This window comes from the organism of the source record quoted next, unplaced genomic scaffold, assembly GCF_019419815.1.
Source record: "Pyrus x bretschneideri cultivar Hongxiangsu unplaced genomic scaffold, Pyrus_bretschneideri_v1 Contig13, whole genome shotgun sequence".
NCBI classification, from domain to species: domain Eukaryota; kingdom Viridiplantae; phylum Streptophyta; class Magnoliopsida; order Rosales; family Rosaceae; genus Pyrus; species Pyrus x bretschneideri.
Window position 1 is genome coordinate 5,678,177 of NW_025999424.1, and position 24,438 is coordinate 5,702,614.

Consider the following 24,438-nt stretch of genomic DNA (forward strand, 5'->3'; position numbering starts at 1 on the left):
ATATTCAATATTATCATGAAAAAAAACACAACATCGATCAAAGGTTTCGCTTTCTTCCCTTTCATTTATATAATGTATTTTAACACAACAAATAAAAATGTATTTTGATTAATTAGACATAAATAATTGTGGATCTAGGAGCTAGCATCATTGACCATGCTGATGATAGCCCGACGTAAATAAAGTTAATAAGCTTTGGCTTCCTAGCCTTCATGAGCAAGTAATCTCAGAATCAGAAAGTTGATAGAAAAGGATCAAACACTTAATGAAACACGAAATTGCAAAAAACAGAAGGTCGATCAAGCTTTTCTTGTTGTTGATCAGCAGATCTAACAACCTTACCGTCCTATCCTTTTCATGAGTACTGCTTTAACAAGCTACAAGATTAGGGTTTAATGATGGAGAAAAACAAAAAAAGGTCAACCCCAACAGCGTAGTTTGTAGTATTATCTGCTGTGACTTCTCGGGCACAATTATATCCAAGCATGATTCCCTTAATTTACTTGGGTTCATTCTTTTTTTTTTTTTTCTTTTTCTATTTATTTTTTTAACGTGGGCTTATGATCCATAACTAAATATTATACATATTGCATTCATATTCCCTGTACTGCAGATAAATGGACATGTGTCCTCAGGCCGGCGCCAAATCCCTTTTGACTTCAAAAATGTTTCTGAAACTTCACCCCTTTCCATTATATAAAGGCCTCATCTTTCCCTTTTGATCAGCAACTTAAACTACTTTCTGATTCTAAAGTCACAAAGTACCCTTTTCTATCCTAGTAAGTACTTTTGGAAACTCATCTCTCCACCTCCACATCAAGTTAGATAACAGAATCAGTTGTACCACTGCAAATATGGGAAGAGCTCCTTGCTGTGATAAAAATGGACTCAAGAAAGGTCCATGGACAACCGAAGAAGATGCCATGCTAGTGAATTATATTCAGAAGCATGGACCTGGAAATTGGAGAAACCTTCCAAAGAATGCAGGTATACACAATGTTCATCAAACAGTTTTTTTTTCTTTTGTTAATAATAAACAAACTGTCATCGATGAGATTTGAACTATCAATTTAATTAATGATTTGTTATGGAAAATTGTATAGGACTCCAGAGATGCGGGAAGAGTTGCCGCCTCAGATGGACTAACTACCTGAGACCTGATATAAAGAGAGGAAGGTTCTCCTTTGAAGAAGAAGAGACTATAATCCAACTACATAGCATCCTTGGAAACAAGTAAGCTTATGTTTAATTGAAATTTAATTAACCGTACAAATCGCTAAACAAGTTGTTGAAGTATTTTAGGATTTCTGACCTCCCAAAATCAAAATGATTTGTAATTAATAATTATATTACGTCTTCTGATCAATTTTCTTTTTCCAATAATGTTAGGTGGTCAGCTATTGCTGCTCGCTTGCCAGGAAGGACAGACAATGAAATAAAAAACTACTGGAACACGCACATCCGAAAAAGGCTCCTTCGAATGGGAATTGATCCCGTGACTCATGCTCCACGCATCGATCTTCTTGATCTGTCCTCAATTCTCAGCTCATATGTGTGCAACAACCCAGCTGCTGCACTACTCAATTTGTCAAACTTGTTGAATTGTACCCAGCAGCAACAACCACTTGTTAATCCAGAAATGTTAAGGCTAGCAACAAGTCTGTTATCAATCAAACAAGAAAACCCGGAAATGTGTTCCCAAAATTATAATCTCCATCAAAACCAGATTTCCAATTCTCAGGAACAAAATAATCAAGTTCTCCCACCTTTACAATCCAATGATCAGTTTCAAAATCTTATCCAAGGGGGAGACTTTTCTGCTGACATGGCAAAACATCTGATGCAACAGATCAATGTGAAAGGTTACTCACCAAACATGACCAACTTGAGCTGCCCCCTTTCCCAAGAAAACATAGTCCCTCCGAATTTGAGTGCCGATCATCATCAAACAGCGGTCTCCCAACCAAACTATGTGCCTTGCAGTACTACTTCTGGTAACCCTAGTCCTGATTATCCGGAAAATTCATATTTCCAATCTTTTAACTACAACAAGAACCACGATTTCAGCTTCGATTCAGTTATGTCAACGCCTTATTCAAGCCCGACTCCTTTGAATTCATCAGGTACATACATAAACAGCAGCACAGAGGATGAGAAGGAAAGCTATTGCAGCAGCTGGTTAAAGTTTGAAATCCCAGAGGGTACTTTGGACATCAGTGATATCATCTAAAATCTCTTGGTGGTAGCTCGTAGCTAGGCTTAATAATCTTGTACTTTGTGTTTGTAGTTTTGTTTTTTCTTGTAGTTGATGTTGATACTGAAATTCTTTTTTCATTGTTAATTAATACTACAGTCTTTGTTTTTTGTACGTACTAATTAAAATAGCAGTTTCCTATATATATATTAGATATCGATCAAAAGGTAGGGCTTGCATGCGCATTAATTACTAACTAGGGTTCTTCCATGCACGACGACGAAAGTATAAGCATATATAATGTTATCATTTTCTTTGCCAAACTATAGATAATATTTTTTCAAATTAATCTTATATATAAATGTGTACTTTTTTGAGAGTTCATCTGTTATTATTGGGTACTATTATCTTGTTGGTATCTGTAGTGTGGGCAGTAGGACCATCAATTACAAAGTCAAATGTATTACAGAGAAGCAAATGAGAAAGCACTTTGATTTTCTTGCTTTGAAGATTTCTAAATTCTCATTCGATACTATCTCCAACATCTCTACGTACAGTAGTACTGGATCCACTACAAGAAAAATGAGCATTGCACACAATAAATTATCTGTGCCCTTTGAGGCCAAAAAGCACTGACAATTGTGCTCATAGACCAATAGCAACAATGCAGCTACTATCTCTATGTCTGTGCCCTCTATGGGCGTCATCATTTCTAAAAGGGCACAATAGGGGTGTTTGTGCCAGAGAGGCCAGCACAAATAATGGCCCATTTGTGCCCCGTTCTGACAACTTTTCAAATCAGCTTTTCCAACTATGTTGGCACTTATATTGTAATTGTGCCAACATGAATTAATTAATAAAAAAAATCAAAATTTGAAAAATTGAATCTAAATTGAGGAAATGCAAAAATTTAAATTTTCACGAAATGAAGAATGCCTACAACCATGAAACCAACTTTCACTTTATGAATCTCACAAACATATATTGTTGTGTTACATATTTTCTCTCTAATACCCAAAGAAAAAAAAAACTTGAAAGCAAACATTTTTGGATAGATGCATCTTCCCAGCAGGCCTTGCACCTCATCAAATCTTTGCTGCTCCATAAACGAATTAATCAGATGACATGCAATATATGGACTCTCACAGAAGTCATGAATAACAAATGCAAAGAAAAAGAAAAACCACACACTTTACAGGAGCAAAGAAAATGAAGGGATAAAGAAGGTAAGAAGGGAATACCTTTGTGGGAGGACTCTTATTTGCTTCAAGGGTCTTTCCACCACTTGCTTTAAGATGATTCTTATATAACAACTCCACCCTCCAGAACAACCAACAATGGATGCGGAAAGTATACAAATATTCCTCATCAAAAATAAGTCCACCCTCCATAACAACTGACTGTGCATTACTACATTGTTCAGACTCATCACACTCTGCATAAGATTACATGGCTAATTGCTCAAGGTTCAGATTTGGTGCAGAAATATTATCATCTTCATTTTGATTCTAGTATTCCAACACAAAGACCAGGGTACATTTTGTAACAAACCATAGAAATTGACCAAATGGAATTAATGCTATTAACAGCGACCATGGCCAAAAACTGTTGAAGACCGACATAATCTCTAGCTTGATGCCAGTGAGAAAAGACTCACTCAGCTAACATAGACTACTATATTCATCAGAAGCCAACACAAATATAGTCGAATTCAAAACACAATCAGTCCAAAATTATACCTACACAGAGTTAATTAAAATCAATACCTACAAGTTCCAGATCTGCCATCTCAAAGATTCAAATTCCTCACTTCGGGTTGTAAAAGCAATTTTTGGGTTGGAGATAATACATTCAGCTCATGGTCACCTGACTCACCTGAATCACAGAAATATATAAGTATGTATATTATTTATGGCCAAAGTGAGTTGCTTATTTTAATCACATACCTGGTAAATATTTGTTTAAGTTAGCATAGACAGTATAACGATATTACATTTTCCATGATGAAACTTGTACTAACATGATTAAACATTAGCACCTTAAGAACTTCACATTTGAATACATTTTTTTGTATTTCACTTCTGATTTCATCTCTACCTAGATCCAATTACTAAATCCTCTTCTTTCAATGCTACCACACCATAAAAGAAAAGTCAAAAAACGAATAAATAATTATTGGGGGAGGGGTGGAATCAAGACAACTCCTAATAAATCAATAAAAAAAAACTTACGCTTTTCCAAAAATTGAAGATCCAAAATCCTAAAATTCTAAGCAACATGGCTCCGTAAATATAATAATAGATATGAAATTCTTCCATACAAATAAAGAATACGAACCGGCAATGGGGGCGTGACAAGGCCAGGGCCTTTGAGGTTGCAGAGACAGAGTGAACAAGGCTCTAAACTGCTCCAATATGAGTTGGATCGGGTCGACCAAACCAGTCACCGAGAAACCTCACAGTATGAAATAACCAAAAATCCATCATATTCATATCCAAAATTGCATGCAACGGGCAAGTATGAAAAAAAAATGTAAAATAATTTCAAAACTCAAATCCATAAGCAACAAGGCGAGATACAAAATATACATGTCAGATCTCATAAGATATAAACTCGAAACGAAAAAACACGAACTCAAATATGATGCATGGGTGGTGTTGGTGTTTTTCAAAGAAAAAAAAAACAAAGGAAAAACCCAGATATGAGAGGAGTGAGAGAGAGAGAGAGGTATAGAGAGACCCTAATCCAAAATCCCTAATTCAGAGACCATTTTCAAAAGCTCTGATTCATAACCCATATTCAAAATCACTAACCAGATTCAAAATAAAACAATATCCATGAACTTTGGTTGAGTTTATTGCATGATATTCTTACCTTGTGGAGTGAGGAGGAGTGAGGACTAAGACTGAGAGCTCGATTCGGGCAAGGTGGTGTGGACTGTGGGTGGAATCGCGATTCAGGGGACGAATTCACGAAGTGAAGACTGAGGATTAAGGATTAATATATATGTTTGAGACCAAAGTAATCCATTTGGTAAAGAGAGAAACGGATGGAAGAGAGAAGTGGGTGTGGGTGGGTTAAGGAGGGGAGAGAGAGTGTGTGGTGGGTGGGTTAAGGGAAGGAGGGAGAGAGAGAGAGAGAGAGAGAGAATGGGGTGTGGATTGGTTAAGGGTGTCGGTGGGTTAAAGAGAGGGAGAGAAAGTAAGGTGTGAGTCATAAGTCTTAGAAAAAAATAATAAAAAAAATTAATTGTGTCTTTTGAAGTAATATATAGACACAAATAAATATATTTGAATCCATTGTTTTGAAAAAGTTGAGAGAGAAAATTATTTGTGCCAACTTTGTAGAGAATGAGCACATTAGTTGGTGCCCTTATAGAAGAGGAAACAAATACAATTTTTTGTGTGTAAAATTTGTTCTATACCCACAAAATAATTATTTGTGCCCTTAATTTTGTATCCAAAGCCCTTTTTTTTTGTAGTGATCCTTTATTTTTCCTTTTCTTAGTTTATGTTGATTACCAACTTAATAAAACAAAACCCATTTGTTACATTGTAAGGGAATCATGTTAGCAAATTAAAGAGAGAAATAAGCAAACTAATTGCAAACTTTGAAGTTTATATTATTGGCTAAAAGAAAGAGGAAAACTACATAGAATTGGAAAACTAGTTGATAAAATGAGTAATTATAAAGGAAGCGATCCTAACATTCCAAATCCTACAAAGAATTGGAAAACTAGTAAACAAAGAAACATATAGGGAAATTCTAACTGAACAAACCAAATTTATAACTCCAGATCTAGTAAATAAATCAATTAACTACCAAAAAAACCCCTTATTCCAACCTAATTGTAACTCATTTTTGTACCCGCACTCACCACTTGGGTAGTATTAATTTGTTAAGAATTTACAGTTAAGCCAACGGCTCAGAATTACACTAATATTATCCTAACTTAACCACCTGCAGAACCCGATAGATGTTGGGTTTTATCACAAAATGTCTCAGTGAGTAAAACATTGGATATAAGTTGTAATTTATCTTGTGGTACGGTACTCTATTCTCCGATGGTACTAATCCGAGCGGCTTTGGTTTGGCACATTTTTATTGCTGGATCTTGTAAATTGGCTGTGATTGGTAGGGAGAGTTGAGACAAGTTCTGCATTCCTAATTTTGTAATTACAACTCAAATCAACAAAAGGCAAACACAAGTATATTTCCCTTTTTATCTGTTCTTCATTTATTCGTCTAATATATCTACGCATTTGCATAATTAGCAGCATATAAATGTAACTTTGGTAGAACTCTGATAACGATTGTTTGTTATTGAGTTCTTTCCACCAGCTGCCTAGTAAACGATGACCATGAATGATTGATCTGGAAGAAGAAATTTTACCTTCTTTTCTTGGCCGAATGGAAGACAATGAAGCTTCTTGTTTTCAATTTGGTCAAGAGAGCAGCTACACACATTTCGTGCTTCAATCTACTTCTAAGTCTTTAATCTTGGAAAAACACTTAAAGTGCTTTCTACAAAAAAAACACCAGTTATGTGCTTCTTGCAGAAGCATTTCAAGTGCTTTAGGACATGATAATATTTTCTCTAAAAGCGTTTTCAGTCATTTAAAAGCATATTCTAAACAAGCTCTCATTCTTTACAAATTCGTTCTTTATAAGTAAGCATGCCACAAAATGACTTTTTTTTTTTTTTTTTTTGACAAACGATATTATCTACATTAAGAAGGAGGGGGTGGACTAGCCTCACAATAAGTTAACAATAATGTGGTTCAAATTGATTAACTTGTTTAAGATTGAAAAGTGGGCTATGAGATTAGTTGAACCTCCATCACCTCGTGCTTAATTATCTTCTTAATTCACACAGAGAAAGCGAGACTTTTGACTTCAAAACGCTCGCAGTCATCTTTTCATTTTCTTCACGACAATAGAAAAGGTACATTTAATTTGTTCCAGTCAAGCAAACGATAATTGCTATCGGTCACTATCCTTGTAATATTTCAAACGAGAGTAATGATAGGGAAATTAAATTTGTAAGTAAAATTTTGAAAACTAAAAGATATGGAAGTTGATGATTGGTTTATTACTTAAACGTTGATAAACATGTTTATTCTTATTGGTGACATATCATTTAGTTTGCAAATTTAGTCTCTCTAACATTACTCTTCAAACAATGAGTTTTCGCCCACTTGAAGTGGGGGCAAAATTAACGAATATCCGATACATTTAATATATTTTTTAAAGGATATGAACTCAAATTTGTTCTTGCAAGCGACCCTTTATAACAGTGGTGGAAATGAACTGAATCCTTACATAACATCATGAGTTCGAACTTTATCAATGGCTAATCTAACATCCAATCTAACAAAAATCCACCGACAAAAAAAAAAAAAAAAAAAAAACTCAAAACAACCAAGCAAAGCATGACACATTTATTGCCCCATAAGCAAAAAACTCAAAACGAATATGTCTAGGTCAAAAATAGTGGACGAAAAAACCAGTGGGCGAATCAGTGCAAAATTAGCATTGGCGGTTTGATTTGATTGGTCGATTCTTAATTTTATTTTTCACGTGTTCCATTTTTGTGTAGAAAAAGTGCACATATGGGTCAATAAAACTATTTTTTTGTTGGCTAGAAAAGAAAAAACAGAAGCTATAATGTATGTGATGACAGTGATGGAGTGGGGGGCGTGTTTAACATGCACAAGGCCTTCCACTAAGAGTTTCTCCTTTTTGAGTTGTAATTCTATTTTTACTTTTAATTTCTTTTCTAGTTGTAATTTTAATAGCTTTTCTAGTTTTAATAGTTTTTCCTTTTCTAGTTGCTTTTCCTTTTCGAGTTGTAATTCTTTTTCTACTTGTAATAGCAAAATATGTTCCTGGGTCATAAAATTGGGATTTACGTCATTTTGATTCCCTCCAGAAAAGCAAGTTTTTCTTACCTTCCTGTACGAGTAGTGAAGAATTATAGTGAGTCGTGGTTGGTTGTTGACCGATGGAAAGCATGGGAGTCTTTGGGCATAGGAGGTTCTCTCTCTCTCTTACGATATGAATAAGTCTAGGAATGAGCTATCATATGCCTTCTGTTTGAAAGGCTAATTTCCTTTTACTCAATGAAGAAAGCTAAAACTAAAAGAGTAGGACATCAATTGTATTATAAAAGTTTAATGAGAGATGCGAATCATAGCATATCCAAAGTAGTACTTCTGTTTTGTTTTCACGGCAATTAAATTCTTACTGTCCGGTAAGGCAAGGAAAGGCCTTTTCCCCTAAAGGTGAACTTAACCGGGCATGGAAGGCAACTCTATCAAGTAAAGCTAGTCGTCAGTCAGGGTTGAGATAGTAAGGTCGTTCAGGCTTGCTTGAGATGGTAAAGTCGGGAAGGCCTCGTTCAAGTTCTATTCTCTATATGAGTTTCGGGTAACCAAATATGAACTGGTACCATGGGTGATGGCGAAAGAGGCACTTGTAACCGATAGCACTGGACTTGCTTACTCAAATTAGTCTTACTAACTATTCTCAAGTAGAATGTGCTCTTGGGATAACAATAGGAAAATGAAAGTCTTGCTTGTACTAATCTTATTTCTAGTTAATAGCACCTTTCATGTGAAGACTAAAAAGCAACTAAGATAATAAGAGCTATAGCTAGATGATCATCTTATATCTCTTGACCGGACTAGTCTCGTCCCATCTGGTTTGGCTGACATAGACAAAGGGTATCCTTCCGGGGTGAACGTGCATGGTACAGTGAGTTGCTAGCTATGGCCCAATATAAAGCAATATGAATACGTTTTCTTACTGGGAGTCCGAATGAATGGATATTTTCTATTGATTATCCCACTCACTCTCTTTCTTACACTGACTTGTTAGCTATTTTGTTTGCAATTTACACTTTAAACTACTCAGCCAATAGGAAGAATGGAACCAAAAAGGGAATCCAACTCGATTACAGGGCACTATAACTCGCGTTAAGGGGGATGAAAATGACTCTACTAAACAAGAAGAGGGCGAAGGATAGGTAAGAGATTTGTTGGCTTTACACCTATAACTTACTTGCCTTATATTACTCTTGCCCAGGGAGTTTATATTGGAAGAAAGCCTATACTTATATTTTTATATTCTACACTACCCAAAAAAATATTATCCATTTTTACGGGAAAGAGCTGAGAGGGAACTGGACGAAACTTACATGCAAGGAGACTTTAATTGGATCGCAAGGGGAAAGATATATAAAAATAGATAACAAAAAAGCTACTTCAACAGGGGTGAGAAAGAGGCTTGTTAAAGCTTGAAAATTGGTCGGATTAGGATAGTAAAGTAGGAGGACCAGTGCTGGCATCAGCCTTTGCCCAACCTGCTCATTTACCCCAGTCTAGCTTGAAGAGGCCCATTTTAAAGTTGCTAAATGTTACTCAGTTCTTTTTTCTTCATTCAATTTGTTTGACACGTCATCACTTAATAAAATTTATAACGATCAATCTAAAGCCGTAGTCGGCTTGTCAAAATTTCACAACGTACCGGGTACTAAACTGTTAATCCAAGAGGCAGGTACTAACATGTCTTATTGGATAAAGTTTAGGGTATCGAATTGAAATTAACTCCTTTTAAATCTAATTATAATTTGGATTTGATGATGTAGTGTACAATCGATAATTTTTTTTTTTTTTTTTTGAAAAAAAAATATTTCTACATTAAGGGTGTGGGGGGAGTTGGGAGGGGGGGAGAGTGGCTAGCAATAATATGATTCAAATTCGTCTTTGGTGAGAACTAAACCTTAGATCTCTCACTTGGCTACATTTGATATTATGATGTCTACAACTTTACATGCTCGGTGCATGAATGAGAATTTGTTGAGTAGGATGTGAGACAACCTTTGTTTTGACAACACATCACCTATCCAGTGTCGGTTACAAGATTTTTGAGGTCCAGGGCAACGGCCAAAAATGTGTCCTAACTTCATATAAGAAATTTTTAACTCATAAGATTATGCTTAGAAAAACACTTAAAACTCAATAATTTAGAAATACAGAAAACTAATTTATTTTTTATTGAGAGAAGGGAACTAAAAAACCTTGGGTTTACAAGTAGATAGATGATGAGTTTTGTTTTCCTTCTATCTGAATTTTTAAAGTGTTTTTATATAAATCTTGAGTTGTTTCCTTGTCAATGTGGGACTAAAAAAAATTAATCATATTTTTTACCCTTTAATTGACACACACACACACACACACACACACACACACATACACATATATATATATATATATATATATATATATATGTAAGCATTGTATGAGCATTGTATGAGCACTAAATTAAACCTATTGGTGACACATAATATGATTTGCAAATTTGGTCTAAAAATCTGGTCTACATTAATTAGTCTTTGTTGAAGGTTAGACTTGAAGATGAATGGCTTAAAAGTAAAATTGTAACCCACATAGCTACTCTAGTAATTAAAAAGAAATTAATAATGAAACAGAAGTTCAAAAAAATTGGAAAGAATAAATATGCACATAGTATTTCGAGGTTAGGTCCTCTCGTTAATTTTAAACAACAAAAACTACTGCTTCTAGTTAAGCTTTTTGATTATTTAACCAAATTTTATAAATTCATACTCTTATGAAAAAAAATTAGTAGAAATTTGAAAATAAAAAAGCAAACATAGTATTTTGAAACCAGGACCTCCTGGTTAATTTTAAATTGCATAAACCACCACTTTTGATTACACTTTCTAATCTTTTGGCCAAATTTTATAAATTTATACTCTTATGAAAACAATTTGTAAAAATTGTAAAGTAGATAAACACACATAGTGTGTCAAACCCGCGACCTCCTAATTAATTTTAAGCAATAGAAACCACTAATTCTAGTTAAACTTATTGATTATTTAACCAAATTTTATAAATTTATACTCTTAGGAAAACATATATGAATATATCACCCTAGTAATTTTGGTGAGGCCTTGGATGTGACATCCCACATCGTCCAGGGGAGTGATCCTTATATGTATATTCTCATCTCTACCTAGCAAGAGGCCTTTTGGGAGCTCACTGGCTTTGGGTTCCATTGGAACTCCGAAGTTAAGCGAGTAGCGCGCGAGAGCATTCCTAGGATGGGTGACCCATCAGGAAGTTCTCGTGTGAGTTCCCAGAAACAAAACCGTGAGGGCGTGGTCGGGGCCCAAAGCGAACAATATCGTGCTACGGTGGTGGAACGGGCCAGGGAAGTGGTCCCGCCCAGGCCGAGATGTGACAATTTGGTATCAGAGCATAACCCTGGCTGTGGTGTGCCGACGAGGATGTCGGGCCCCTAAGGGGGGTGGATTGTGACATCCCACATCGCTCAGGGGAGTGATCCTTATATGTATATTCTCATCTCTACCTAGCAAGAGGCCTTTTGAGAGCTCACTGGCTTTGGGTTCCATTGGAACTCCGAAGTTAAGCGAGTAGCGTGTGAGAGCATTCCTAGGATGGGTGACCCATCAGGAAGTTCTCGTGTGAGTTCCCAGAAACAAAACCGTGAGGGCGTGGTCGGGGCCCAAAACGGACAATATCGTGCTACGGTGGTGGAACGGGCCCGGGAAGTGGTCCCGCTCGGGATGTGACATTGGACATTACTAGGCCAGGGCCGACCCTGCACCTGTCAATCAACCACCTCATATCCAATGAAAGGATCCCACTCTTGAAGGTTTGTTATTGGGTAGTGCTATCAACATACCTATTTTTACATTTCACACACCTCTTTCAATTTTTGACTATCGAATCAAATGAATTGAAAAATCAATGAATAAAAATTAACAAGAATCTATGGAAGATAAAAAAAATGTGTGAATAGTACTAACTTTTTATTATGCCAATGAAAAATGATATTGAAACATCGATTTATTCTTATGCAACACTATGCAACTGTGAAAAAGGAGAAAAACAATGTGTTAAAATCACTTCCATGTGACAATATACACACACTTATTCTTATGGCTAGGATGATCTCCTGAAAGCTAAGCTTAGAGAGGAGCAGAAATACAAGACACCATGCCTTTCCTTTTCGTACAGCATGCGAATACCCGACAACAACCGTACTACTACTAGGAGTATACTGTACAAATTAAGACTTGACCCCATTGTCTAGATATGCAACACGGATCAAGATCCTCTTCTGAGCAAAAGGTGAGGATCCTCCTGATCAAATTTATTGGATCGTTGAAATTTTATCTAATGACTATAAATAAGGGGTTTCTCTAAAAATTATAATAATTATAACCGTTGGATAAAATTTCAACGATCCAATAGGTTTAGTCAAAAGGATTCTCATCCTTTGCTAATAAGAGAATCCTGATCCATGCAACACCATGATTAAACCTTTTACGCTTTTTCTCTGCTGCTTTTGAATCTCCAATACCAATAAGCTAACTTTGCAAGAATCTTCTTTTTGCTTTTAAACCTAATCTTCTTGTATAATAATCTTGACTCAAAGAGCTACGCCCATTTGTTTTCTTTAAGACGAAGTGGTTTGTTACTGATACCCTACGTTGTGCAGTTGTAGTATTCTCTACACAATAATTTTCAAATGGGAGGACCCAACGAGTCTTTGGCGAAGACCCATCCCAACGCCCAAAGGAGGTTAAAAAAAAAAAAAAAAAAAAAAACTTTAATGAAAAGATCCAGTACTGTTTACTTTAACGAAAAATCATATTTTTATATTAAAAAGTCAATCATTGTACTATTTACTTTACCCTTTATTTTACTTTTAACGTTAAAACTTAAAGTTTTCAAATTATTTTAATTAATTTTTCTAAAAATAAAAGGCTTAAAGCTTTAACAAATCAAAGTTATTAAAATGCAGGTAAAGAAAGTCTGTGGGGGCATACGAGAGAGGATTAGCTTTTCCCAAAGGAACTTTTGGTCGGAATAATTTTTGCTTGATTGGCCCTTTTATGTTTGTCTTGTGTTAGTAACAAGTTAATATTTTTTCATTTGTGGTTTGGACTGTTGCTTTTCCCTCGTATGTATAATCTCTACAGTCTTTTATCTCTTCCGTGAGTTGGAACCTACTTGGGGTTGTGCTAATTTGTCCTCTGTGGAAAGGAAATTTCACTTTTAATCCTAGAAATATTTTTTTTAGGTTATTAACCCTAGCTTAGTTGAATGAACATTATTTGACTCATTTGTTTCGTTATCTGCAAATTAGAGTATGAAATATATGTAAAAATAGTTCGTTAAAATTAGAAATGATAATTTTTATACACATATCAAATTGTGATTTGTTAGCACGATAACTTCATATGTACGAAAGTCAAGTATTATATATGAATTAAACGGACACCATTTTGAGACATTTTACAGTTTTTCTTTTTGCTTATATGTACAAAATTTATTTTTCTTGAGTACAGGCACTCAACTCCGACTCATTTTAACCGTTAATCCAACAACTTAAAATAAGTGACCAATAATCATTGGACTTCATTGTGGAGTAAAAAATAATCCAAAACATCACGGAGCTGACACGTGAATTATTTCCGAAGAAAGACAAGATTGTCCTTATTAAGTGAGCAAGGATCAACCTCATTCACCACGCGCAGCTGAGGTAGAGCAGGTAGTGATCAACGACTGCTCAAGGCACCTCTGCCCGTAGGAAAAATTAAGGGTATTTATGATATAATAATCCCTTATTCTTATCATAAATGTGCTCCTAATCAAAGAAGACATCTTTCAAGTAAGTTATCCTAATCCCATTTATTTAGGATATTTACCTAATTATTCTAAGATATTTATTCACACAAATATCTTAGAATATTCTCAACCAAATTCCACCCAAGGGCCAGCCACATCTAAACCCTAGAGGGCTGGCCCATCTCCTCCATTTATCTTATAAATACTCCATTTATCTCCAAAATTTGGGGAAACTTTAGCTACCCCTAAAGAGGTTTTTTGCTTCCCACAAACACTCAAAACACATTATTTTCAGAATTCTAACTTTGGTATTAAAGACTCTTCGACCAAAGTCCCTCCATTTATCGTGGGCGCGTGAGGCTTTTGACCTTAATCTTAGATGTTATTATTTTGCAGGTGCAGATTCGTCAATCAAGGAAATGCAAAAATTTGCATCCGCAAATTGGTGCTTTCATTGAGAGTTCTGATTCGAAGGCTTGAAGAAGACTCTTGCTTTCAACTTTCTTCGTTCGTAGATCCACGACTACAATGTCAGGAAATTCAGAAACCACAACCAATGAGACCTCCTATGTTGAAGGACATGGCCCAACCGGTGGAGATCGCGACGTGGCTCCACGCCGTCGTTCTTCAAGGTTTACCACGGCAAAGACTGCACCTTTGCCACCACGAGCTACCGTGGCTATGCCAACAGCGGCAACCGCCGCTGTAGTGGCCCACGGGACAACCTCCACTCAACACGAGGAAACCCTAGGGTAGGAGGCCCACGATGCAAGTAGCCAACAGGCGCAGACCCAAACAGCTGCTTGTCCTCGGCATCAACTTTTGGCGTTTGCCACCTTCACTTGGATGCCAACTGCCTAGACCGAGGCAGTCCAAGCCATGCCAACCGAGGTGGCCTAACGCCCATACGCCCGACCTGCTCCCACAACCCTCCAGACGGTCCAACATAGTCCCATACCAGTTCAACCAGCCCAAATTTAGATTCCAAGGTCGACGGTTGAACCAAGGGTATTTTTACCCCACCTTACTGCAAATCTGACCCATGTTAGCTCAAGCTTTGCACCTAGAGTCCATTACACTTCCACAACTTAAGCAGACGTCTACCATCCCAACTCTTCCATTCTAAATGGCGAACAACACATATCTCGACAAGTCGCCAAACTCACAAGCACCCTCACGCAGCAGACTACCTTGGTGAGTCAGCTCTGGCAACGCACCGATATGCAGCGTGCCCCAGACGAGGCATCCCGGAGTAGGACAAGGGCAGGCGATGACATTTCTCTCCAATGGCATCCCAGCAAGCAGCCCTTCGACTAGCGTAGACTCTCATCTTAGCGCGTGGAGGAGCGTGCACTCTCATTTAGGCCCCCGGACGAGCATACATTTATGTTTAGGGCCACACTCCAATAATCAACATGGACAACCTTCTAGGCGAAGTGTTCATACGCGGTTAGGCCCGCAAGGAGCATCCTCCACCTCATATTGGAGTAGGTAGCATAGCAGAATGGGATAAGCAGCTGCATAATCCGGCTCAAGTTTAATCGGCAGCCTACGAGTAAAGGCGAAAATTTGCAGGTGTTATTATTTTGCAGGTGCAGATTCATTAATTAAGGAAAAACAAAAATTTGCATCTACATTTATGAAATGGTAAAATTACCCAAGAAAAATTGATACAAACACTCTTTGAAAGTTTGGTGGGTGGGCGTTCGATTTCCATGTGAACTGCAGTGTAATGTTTCCCTTCCCCTCTCTCTCTCTCTCTCTCTCTCTCTCTCTCTCTCTCTCTCTCTCTCTCTCTGAGCAATTTATATTATTTTATGTTATCTTTAGAAAAATAATGTATGTGGAAAAAGTTTGGCTGTACCACAGGCACACACGACTTGGGTCGGAAGAGGAGCTGTTACCCAGTAAATGAACCAGTTACTATCACACGCTTAAGGTCACGCATATGCTGCTTGATTGAATGAGTTCATCATAGAAACGGTCAAATCCCTAGAACGATGCCCTTCCTTTCCAACACCGAAACTGCTCAATTTGCTTTCCTTTTTCATGCACAAGTTTCAATATACATAACTCTCTTTCCCTCTTTTCTCTTTTCTTTTTGCACCTTTATCTTTTTTTTTAGCTGCATGTTATTAACCTTGGGCCATGTTAATTGCCCATTTATAATTATATATGAATAATATGAAAATATGACTAATTAGGCTTGTGACTAACTTGGCACGAGAATACCAGATACATATCCAATCTATTCCTATCTCTATATTCAGTCATGATGAGAGAGAGAGAGGGAGAAAAGGAGAATGCACACAATGTATACAAGTTTATCTCCTTATGACCTTACGTAGCAACAGAGGAAATCTTTGCTTCAGGAGTTATGCTACCATACATCAGTGTCGTAAGTGGCTCGAATTAATCCACTCATTGAAATTCTAAAAAACGTTAATGCATATTCAGTCATTAATTCAACAATATATGTTATGCATTGACATGGTATAGAGTTGAGGTACACTAGTATACCCAAATTACCAATATTAAAACGAGGAATGTTAGCAATATTTTATTTGAAAATTCACATTTTTTCGTACTTGACTTTCTCACTTGTAGTGTTATGATTCAACCCATTTGTTTTCTACGTCAGCATTTAAAGAACAACTCTACTTAAAAAAAATTAACCAAAAAAGTATTAGGGGTGTGATATCCATACATCCCTTTTTACTTCTCCCACAGCTTTTTGATTTTTAACCGTCGGGTTGGATGAATTGAAGAAGATCAACGAACAGAAATTAACAAGGGGTGTGTGAGAAGTAAAAAGGAGTGTGTGGATAGCACACCCCAAAGTATTATCTAGTTAAAAGATTCTATAATTTACATATCTGCATTTTCTCAAGGCATTTCTTTAGACAAAGACCCTGTTTTTTTCTTCTTTCCAGATGGTAAATATTTCTCAAACATAGAGTGTAAATCAAACTCAAGTTTAATCATTTAGTCGTCTAATGACATGCAACAAATAGATGAACTATGTTATCAAGTTAAACACTGAAATTTTGACAAAGTTCATCATATTTAATGGCTTGAAGTTGTGCCACATATTTACTGAGCTTCATTTTATTTTTTCTTATTTTTGTTCAACAATCCTTGCTCTTTTCTACTCATGTTCAGACCACCATTTACCTTCCTCGTTATACATGGCAGTCAAGGTTGGCTTCTCATGTCGATCTTGAAGCCATAAGAAAATTTGGCAGTTATCTCGAAAATTTCAGAGTTGCTAGAAAGATTGAAAATAATTTTTGAATTGCATCGTCGTTCTCATAAATTTGCTTAATAATCTTCACATGCGTAACACAACAAAGAAGAAAAGAGAAGGGAATGGCAGGGGAGGAATGAGGGGGGAGAATCCTCCTATCAGTGTTTGAAGAGGATAGAGAATGAAAAAAGGAAAATGACACTACATCCTTCCAAATCTTTATACAGCCTTTTCTTATCATACAAAAACCCAGCACTAGTACTTAAAAACCTCTCTCTCTCTCTCTCTCTCTCTCTCTCGGGTTCCCCCAAACGAATATCTTCTATTTTTCACGGACCCTCATTGCCCTTTAGTTTTTATAAAATTATTGAACCCAAAAGTAGTTATAAACTACTGTATTATGAGTGCCCACTTTACTTCGTGAAACTCCACACACACAGTACACGGAGCGTCTCTCTGCGTAATTCGAGAGGTCACGGTTCCTTTTCATCTGGATCATAATCCCCATCGACATCACATCACACCATTTCTAGAGAGATAAAACTCCCACTTCTACAGAAAGAGAGAGAGAGAAGAAAAAGATGAAAAAAACCAATCTTTCCATCTGGCTTTTTACTAATTTCATTTCTCACTCTAATTTCTGTTCAAAGTTTGTGGCTTAGGGTTTGAGGAGAGAGAAAGTGCAGCCTTTTCTTCTGCTCTGAATATTTTCAGAATCTCTTCCCTTTACTTTGTTTTTTTTCTTTTCTCCAACTTTTTCCATTTCATAATTCAAAAAACACCACCATAAAGTTGTCACCTTTCTCAAACAAAAAACAAAACCAGATTTCAAAGTCCTCACCTTTCATCATTTTTCTCCAAAACAAGCTTACTTTACTCCCAAAATGTCATCATTTCTTCCCACCTCCACTCTCACATTTTTCCTCCTCCTCCTCCTCTTATTAATATCCAGCTTTCATATTTCCCTCGCCGGTCTACTCGCCGAACCAGTGACCGGTCACCCCCAGCCGCTCAAACCGGGGGAATACTCCAGCCCCAACACCATCCCGGCCCTCCCGTCCCAAACCCAGACCCAAACCTGCCACCTCGACCTCTCCGCGGAGCTCTTCGGCGGCGTCAGCCAAGCATGCGGCCGAGACCTCGACCGGAGCCGGTGCTGCCCTGTTTTAGCCGCCTGGCTCTTCGCCGCCCACGCCGGATCAGCCCTCGAGCTCCCCTCGTCGGATACGGCTCCGTCGGCGGTGCCCGACCAGCCGATGATGCCGGACGACTCGCAGAAGTGCGTCAACTCGCTGCAGTCCTCGCTCGTCAGCCGGAACATTAGGATTCCTCAGCCCAACGCCAGCTGCGACGCGGTTCTGTGCTTCTGCGGAATCCGGCTCCACCAGATCGGCTCCTTGAGCTGCCCCGCCGCCTTCAACGTGTCGCGAGGATTTCACAACGCCACCCCCACCGCCGCCGTCAGGAATCTCGAGAAGAACTGTCGCAACTCTTCGTACTCTGGATGCACCAAGTGCCTGGGCGCTCTCCAGAAGGTCAGTTTCGTCTTTTCATATTTCAATACGAATTTTCCCCCTTTTTAGATTACAAGAATGCCCTGTGACTTGAGCGTAATTACAGCTCAAGGGAGGGAGCAAGAACGGAACGGCGGGGGACAGGAGCACGAGCGAGAGAGCGAACAAGATGTTCAACCTTGACTGCCAGCTAATGGGGCTGACATGGCTCCTCGCCCGGAACAAAACGGCGTACATTCCGACCGTTTCGGCCGTGCTGCGCGCCATAATGTACAGCGCGCACCCGCCGCACGAGAACACGTGTAGCCCGGACCAGGAGAACATGCCGCTGGCCGTGGATTCGCTGCAGATCGAGAACGGGCAAGGTTTCGCCGCATCGCCGCCGTCCATCTTGTTGTTACCGATTCTCCCTCTGATCATTTGGGCGTCTCTGTTTGTTTAGGGGAATCCGGGTGTGTGAGGTTTTGCCCATTTTTTGGGTAGTCCCTGACACCCTGTCGTGTCGGGTCACGTGACGCAAGTGGACAAGACGGGGCTGTTGGGTTGTTTTTGTCATTTTGCCCCCTGTAGATTTCAGCTCGGTTTCGAAATTGTAGTCAAAATTGTAGTGAGTAATAATTCGTTCCTCACATGGGGAGAGATTCACTTCCAATACGGTAGACACAGGATGCCACAGCAATCTGCAGTGGTTCTGGGTTGGTGTTTTAAGTCATTTACGCAAAAATAACTTATATGAAACGAGAATGCTAAACTGACAGTGTTTTAAACTAATCACGTGAAGTTGTGTGAAAAGTTAAAACATGTGGTGATGTGTAGCGGTCGGTTTAAGGTACCGTCTCTTTGACATTTCTCTTCTATACAAGTCTCTTCAAGCATGGTCTTGTTTTTGGCCGCAAGCATTGCGAGGGTCTAGTCACTCACGTGAATGGAGGGAAAATAAGGTAAATAAACGGGTTTAGGACACTGCCTTCTACTTAGCATATTTGTTTTTTTTTTTTTTTTTTTTTGGAGTACATCTATGGTAAGAAAATAAAGTAAACAGATGGGTTTGGGACTCGGGCTATCCAATCCGAGGGTGATAATATTCTATTTGATTGATTAGATTCATGGGTGGTGGGAATTTCTGGAGTTGCATTAATGGTAAATCATTTGGGGGTGCCCAAGGCTCATTTATAACATAGAAACTCCCCAAAACTGAGGATGTTGGTCGAATAGTAAATGCAAAATTTTGGACCTAACAGTTTCGGATTATAAAACCCAGGACACTGTAACTTGAGGAAGTAATAGAAATGGATTAATTAATAAATTGTTTTTGGAATCTGGACTATTAAAATACAGTTTCACATGTTACAGGGAACGAATTGCGGATGTATCATTGTCTTGCTCCTCCATTGGATAATTGTTTTTGTGTTCGCATTGAGAATCGTGTTCGGGTTAATTTTGGTTTGGTTGGGTTTGATTTAGCTTGTTTGGTAAATTTTGCACAAATGCTCTAAGTTATTTCATCTTTGTGCAATCTCCACTTGCATTAAACATTTCTTAGTTAACCAAACAAACCGCAAATTGTGTGAAAATGGCAAATCCATTCGCTCTTCTATTGAATAATTGTCATGTGACAAGCGTGTTCTCGTTAATTCCATGTAATTACGAAGAAAAATTGATTTCTGATGGGTTTAGTCGCATAGAATGATAAGAGTAGTCTTCCGCTTGTCACATAATAAAAAAGTGAATGAGTTCGACGGAAATCCGAAATTGCAGGAAGGTTGAACTAGGGGTTGACATGATCGATATCAAAAAATATTTTTCTTCCTCATTATTTAATGAATCACCAAACTAAAAAAATTATAAATCCATTATTTTGCCCTGTAAAACTTGACCAACAGAAAATCACAATCTTCAAATCACCTAAGTAGTATCATATCCATCCCTTACCAGCCCTTCCCTATAAGCCACAACCAGTCAAGTGTCACCCCTGCAAATATACCTCCAAGCAAGAACATCACCAGAAGATTTCCCAAAGCATTTTGCTCCGGCCCCTGCAAACCCAAAAAACTCCGATGAGTCTTTGCTTTCAACTCGAAAAAACTGTTAGGTTTAAGTAAATTGAAGTGCACAAACCTTGTAGCCCTTAGGTGCTGAAGTGAGGACGCAGACAGTGAGGTAACCGTTGGTTAAACCTAAGAAGGATGTGAGCATGATCATCCAGCCTTGGTCACCATACTTGGCCGTGAAATAGAAACACGGGACAAGTAAGAAGCGTGAAAGAATCACGATCATGAGCCCTCTGCGCGATTCCATCTTCAGGAATTTCACTAGCGGAATGTATCTTCCGATGAGATCACACACATTGTACATTGTAATCAAAACGAGCGCATACCTGACAAACAAAAGTACGAACACTCATGTAAGCGTACTCTGAGCGGGAAGTGAATGGAACATTAAGGCAAAGGGAAAATTTTAACAATGCCTCTAAACTCAGTTCCCTATTCCAATTTGCCTCTTTAACTTTCAGTTTGTTCTGAGGCTCCCTGATCATTTAATAGGTTCCGGTATGCTCCAAATCTGTCAATTTTTTTTGTAAACTGAGAGGTACTTTCGTCCATTCAAGGTGGGAAAGCTAACGAAAGTTGAGATTGAAAACCGAAGGGGAGACATAAGTTCAGGGAGTATTGGTAAGATCCAAGGCGCAAACATGTCATGTGATAGATTGTGTTCAGTACATACCATGTTCCCAAACTGTGAGATCCAGTGTCTTCTGATAAGAATCCGGGGAAAATTGACAGAGTGAGCGTATAGATTAGAAACATGCCAAGTGCATAATCAATGTTTTGAAGCAATAGCTGTTTGTTCCCAAGTCGGTCAGGTTCTTTTCGATTTTCCACATCCTGCATCACATTGCAGCGTTTTTTTTTTTGTCTAACATTAGAACATGAATGCTTGGGAAACTTTTTAAGCAAGTATTGGACAGAATAACATACTGTTGCTTCTGGCAATTTTTGGATGCCACCGGCAGCAAGGTCAGCTGAAACAGTTTTAGATCCTTCGGAAGCTGCCTTTGAGCGATAGTACTTAACAATTGGCAGCTTTGGAAAGGAAAAAGCATAGAGGAGAACGCAGAGAAGCTCGAAGAATGAAGAGATGGCGAAGAACAAAACTGCAGTGGACAGTGAAAAAATAAACAGCCTATAGTAAGAGATCCAAAAGAAAACAGTAAAATGTTCAACAAAATATGAAAAACTGAGAACTTTGAACCTACTGGCTCCCTTTCGAAGACCATTTTGGGAATTCTCAAATGCCGCCTTTGTAATCAGCCTCAAAGCAGAGGTTAGAGCTCCTGATGCAGCCGAACCAGCAAGGAAAGACTGAAAAGTTTGAAACAAGAGAAACTCAGAAACTGATAACAATTTCGAAAACACAAAGGAAAACAAATATTAAGCATCGAACATGAAATTGTGGAAAGACAATACTGACTTGGATGAGCTCAACTGGCATGAAAGAGAGGTCTCCAACCATTCCACCTTGCACATGAGCATCTGCAATTCCAAAGGCAGCGCTAATTGCACAAATTCCGATAAAAGTTCCAAAACCTCCTTTCCCTGATGTAGCTAAATCCAACTGTGCCAGAATCAAGAACATTTTAGAGACTTAAACCAATGCTAACATTGTGAAATTAAGAAGTACACTAAAAATTATAGTCTTTGAAGATTTGATGGGAACTTACAACGAGCACCAACAGAGAACTTAGGAAAAACAGAATGTATCCAAATAGGTTTCGCTTCCTAGTATTGATCTTCGCCTCATGGTATGACAGTGCAAAGATCGTTAAAAGCGCGAATGGCTGGTATACCAGTGTAAGTACCCTCGAGGGATGGTACCGCTGCAGCGGGAAAAAAAGAAAAAAAAGAAACAAACCCGAGGGATTTATCCAACTTCAAAGGTAACAAACTGTCCAAACACACTGCCTACTGTCACATAATTCAAAAGCAAATACAGGAGATTATGAACTAACAGGAACAGTGAGAACAAAAAATGATTTCTTCAGGCAGTTACCGGGAACAAGTTAACATAGTAATCTTGAATTGTGAGCATGCTGTTCCATGAAAAGAGGCATCCATTTCCAAGAAGCCAACACACTAACATTGCAGCATACTTCCCCTACAATTAGAGAACACATCCATATTAGAAATTGGTTCCACGCTAATTTAAGCGAGAGGGATTCGAATTTGGGTGCAAATTCGTGCTAGCGTAAAGGAAACAAAAGAAGGGGCAACAAACCTCAAGATTTGGAGGGGGCGCATTCACATCAATGCCTGCCATGACTGCTTCCTTTCAACCAGCTTCCCTACAAAGCGACGCCTTTATGGCAAATTAGCACACCAATACATAATAACCCACGTGATTAGAAGTCGTTTTTTGGAAATTATTTATTAATGGCTAGTTTAAATTGATGATCTTCGGCTATTCCTCTTAAATTTTTCTGCTCTGGCCACGAACTTTCTGCTCAATCTTGTCATTAGCAAATCATTAAATTTCTTGAGTACATAAAATAAGACTTAGAAATAAAGTCCTACTGTGAATCTGTCGCTACAATAATCAGAGTCAACCCCACTTCAATGAAGAGATTTCAGTTAGCCGGGAACACGGTACACCGAGTATCATAATACAAGTGGTTAGATACTTAAAAAGAAAAATTTTCAACTACTTGTATTATAGCACTTTGTGTACCAGATCGTGTTCTCATCACAGGAAAAAATTTCTCCCTTCAATGATTAAGATTTTCTTAGATTCAACCAGACAAGGCATTAGACATTTAAGTACATAATTTGTCCACCTTGTATCTATAAATTAGTTCGAACGTTAAAAATGAAGTTGTAGACTTTTCGCCAGAAGATTCATTATAAGATAGGAGTTGGGTTCCTTGAATAGGGAGGTGGAATGTCTGCCCCCTATTTCCATACTCTCATCATGCCCTCCTATTTGTGTGATCACGTCAATATTTTATATTTTTATTACTTTTTGTTTTATTATTTCTATAAAAAATTAATATAAAATGTTGACGTGGTTTAATCGTGACCATACATCACAGGAGGGCATGAGAAGAGTATGGAAATGGGAGGTAGAAAATCCACCTCCGTTGAATAGGGCGATGTGTCACCACTCTTACACGTTCATGTTCAAACCGTAAATTAGATTAATTTAGATATAAATATCTGTTCGCAAGAACAAACAATATATGATATTCCCAACGTATAAAATTTGAATCCTATGATGCAAGAAGAAACAAAAAACCCAAGCGATCACATTTGACTTTCCTTCATCATTATCTTTCATAAACATGCAAAACCAAAGATTTATCCACAAAAGGAGAGAGAGATAGAAACTTACTATTAGAAGATGGTGGGTAGGATAGGATATGTATGGATTGGACTGTGAGTGTGAGAGGACCCTTTTCGATGAAGATTCCAACTTTAGCCGTCGGCTACTGTGCAAACCCAGAAATAAGAACTCGCGGATGTTTGGTTGCACGCGTAAAACTCAAATCCTATGTTTGTTCAACTTTTTTCTGGCTTTGTGGCATCCGGAGTTGCACCGCATTCAACAAGGTCGTGAGGATTCAGGAATCACAATGAAATAATAATCCAGTCCAATTCAATCCATAAACAAAATCAAATCTCAACCCGTTTTTGTTTCACCCGAAAACATCTCAGATTCTCAATAGTCGCAGAAAATTAAGAAATAAAAGAAAAAAGAACTGTAAAAGTTTGAATTTGAATAGGACTGGACGTTCATAGCCAGTTGTTT

At 38.0% G+C, this 24,438-nt stretch overlaps 3 protein-coding genes and 1 long non-coding RNA gene across 7 annotated transcripts; 2 read left to right on the forward strand and 2 right to left on the reverse strand.

Moving 5' to 3' along the window:
* The first annotated feature begins 383 nt into the window (after window positions 1-383).
* Window positions 384-2,376, forward strand: LOC103942001 (transcription factor MYB41-like). Of its 2 annotated transcripts, XM_048579120.1 has the most exons (4): window positions 384-987; window positions 1,104-1,233; window positions 1,390-1,994; window positions 2,124-2,376. In XM_048579120.1, exons 1-4 carry the CDS (start codon window positions 855-857, stop codon window positions 2,228-2,230), a joined length of 975 nt encoding a protein of 324 aa, XP_048435077.1. In that variant the 5' UTR covers window positions 384-854; the 3' UTR covers window positions 2,231-2,376. The 2 variants fall into 2 exon arrangements, with proteins under 2 accessions (XP_048435077.1, XP_009350479.2); XM_009352204.3 differs by having other exon boundaries at window positions 385-987; window positions 1,390-2,376.
* Window positions 2,377-3,086: 710 nt separating this feature from the next.
* LOC103928182 lies at window positions 3,087-5,311 on the reverse strand. 2 transcript variants are annotated; one of them, XR_007256296.1, is made up of 5 exons: window positions 5,069-5,311; window positions 4,532-4,648; window positions 3,961-4,069; window positions 3,436-3,629; window positions 3,087-3,285 (listed from the first exon to the last, which is right to left on the reverse strand). It is a non-coding gene; the product is annotated as an uncharacterized LOC103928182 (long non-coding RNA). The 2 variants fall into 2 exon arrangements; XR_001951405.2 differs by having other exon boundaries at window positions 3,087-3,290; window positions 5,069-5,309.
* Window positions 5,312-17,587: 12,276 nt separating this feature from the next.
* On the forward strand, window positions 17,588-19,288 carry LOC103941994 (uncharacterized GPI-anchored protein At4g28100-like). The gene is made up of 2 exons (XM_009352193.3): window positions 17,588-18,657; window positions 18,743-19,288. The coding sequence occupies exons 1-2, from the start codon at window positions 18,007-18,009 to the stop codon at window positions 19,076-19,078; spliced, it is 987 nt and encodes a 328-aa protein (XP_009350468.2). The 5' UTR covers window positions 17,588-18,006; the 3' UTR covers window positions 19,079-19,288.
* A 1,138-nt stretch (window positions 19,289-20,426) lies between these two features.
* On the reverse strand, window positions 20,427-24,438 carry LOC103941978 (equilibrative nucleotide transporter 3). 2 transcript variants are annotated; one of them, XM_009352185.2, is made up of 10 exons: window positions 24,022-24,438; window positions 22,912-22,992; window positions 22,687-22,791; window positions 22,358-22,513; window positions 22,108-22,251; window positions 21,893-21,998; window positions 21,615-21,790; window positions 21,361-21,521; window positions 20,755-21,013; window positions 20,427-20,672 (listed from the first exon to the last, which is right to left on the reverse strand). In XM_009352185.2, exons 2-10 carry the CDS (start codon window positions 22,951-22,953, stop codon window positions 20,565-20,567), a joined length of 1,257 nt encoding a protein of 418 aa, XP_009350460.1. In that variant the 5' UTR covers window positions 22,954-22,992; window positions 24,022-24,438; the 3' UTR covers window positions 20,427-20,564. The 2 variants fall into 2 exon arrangements, with proteins under 2 accessions (XP_009350460.1, XP_009350452.1); XM_009352177.2 differs by having other exon boundaries at window positions 22,912-22,978; window positions 24,022-24,437.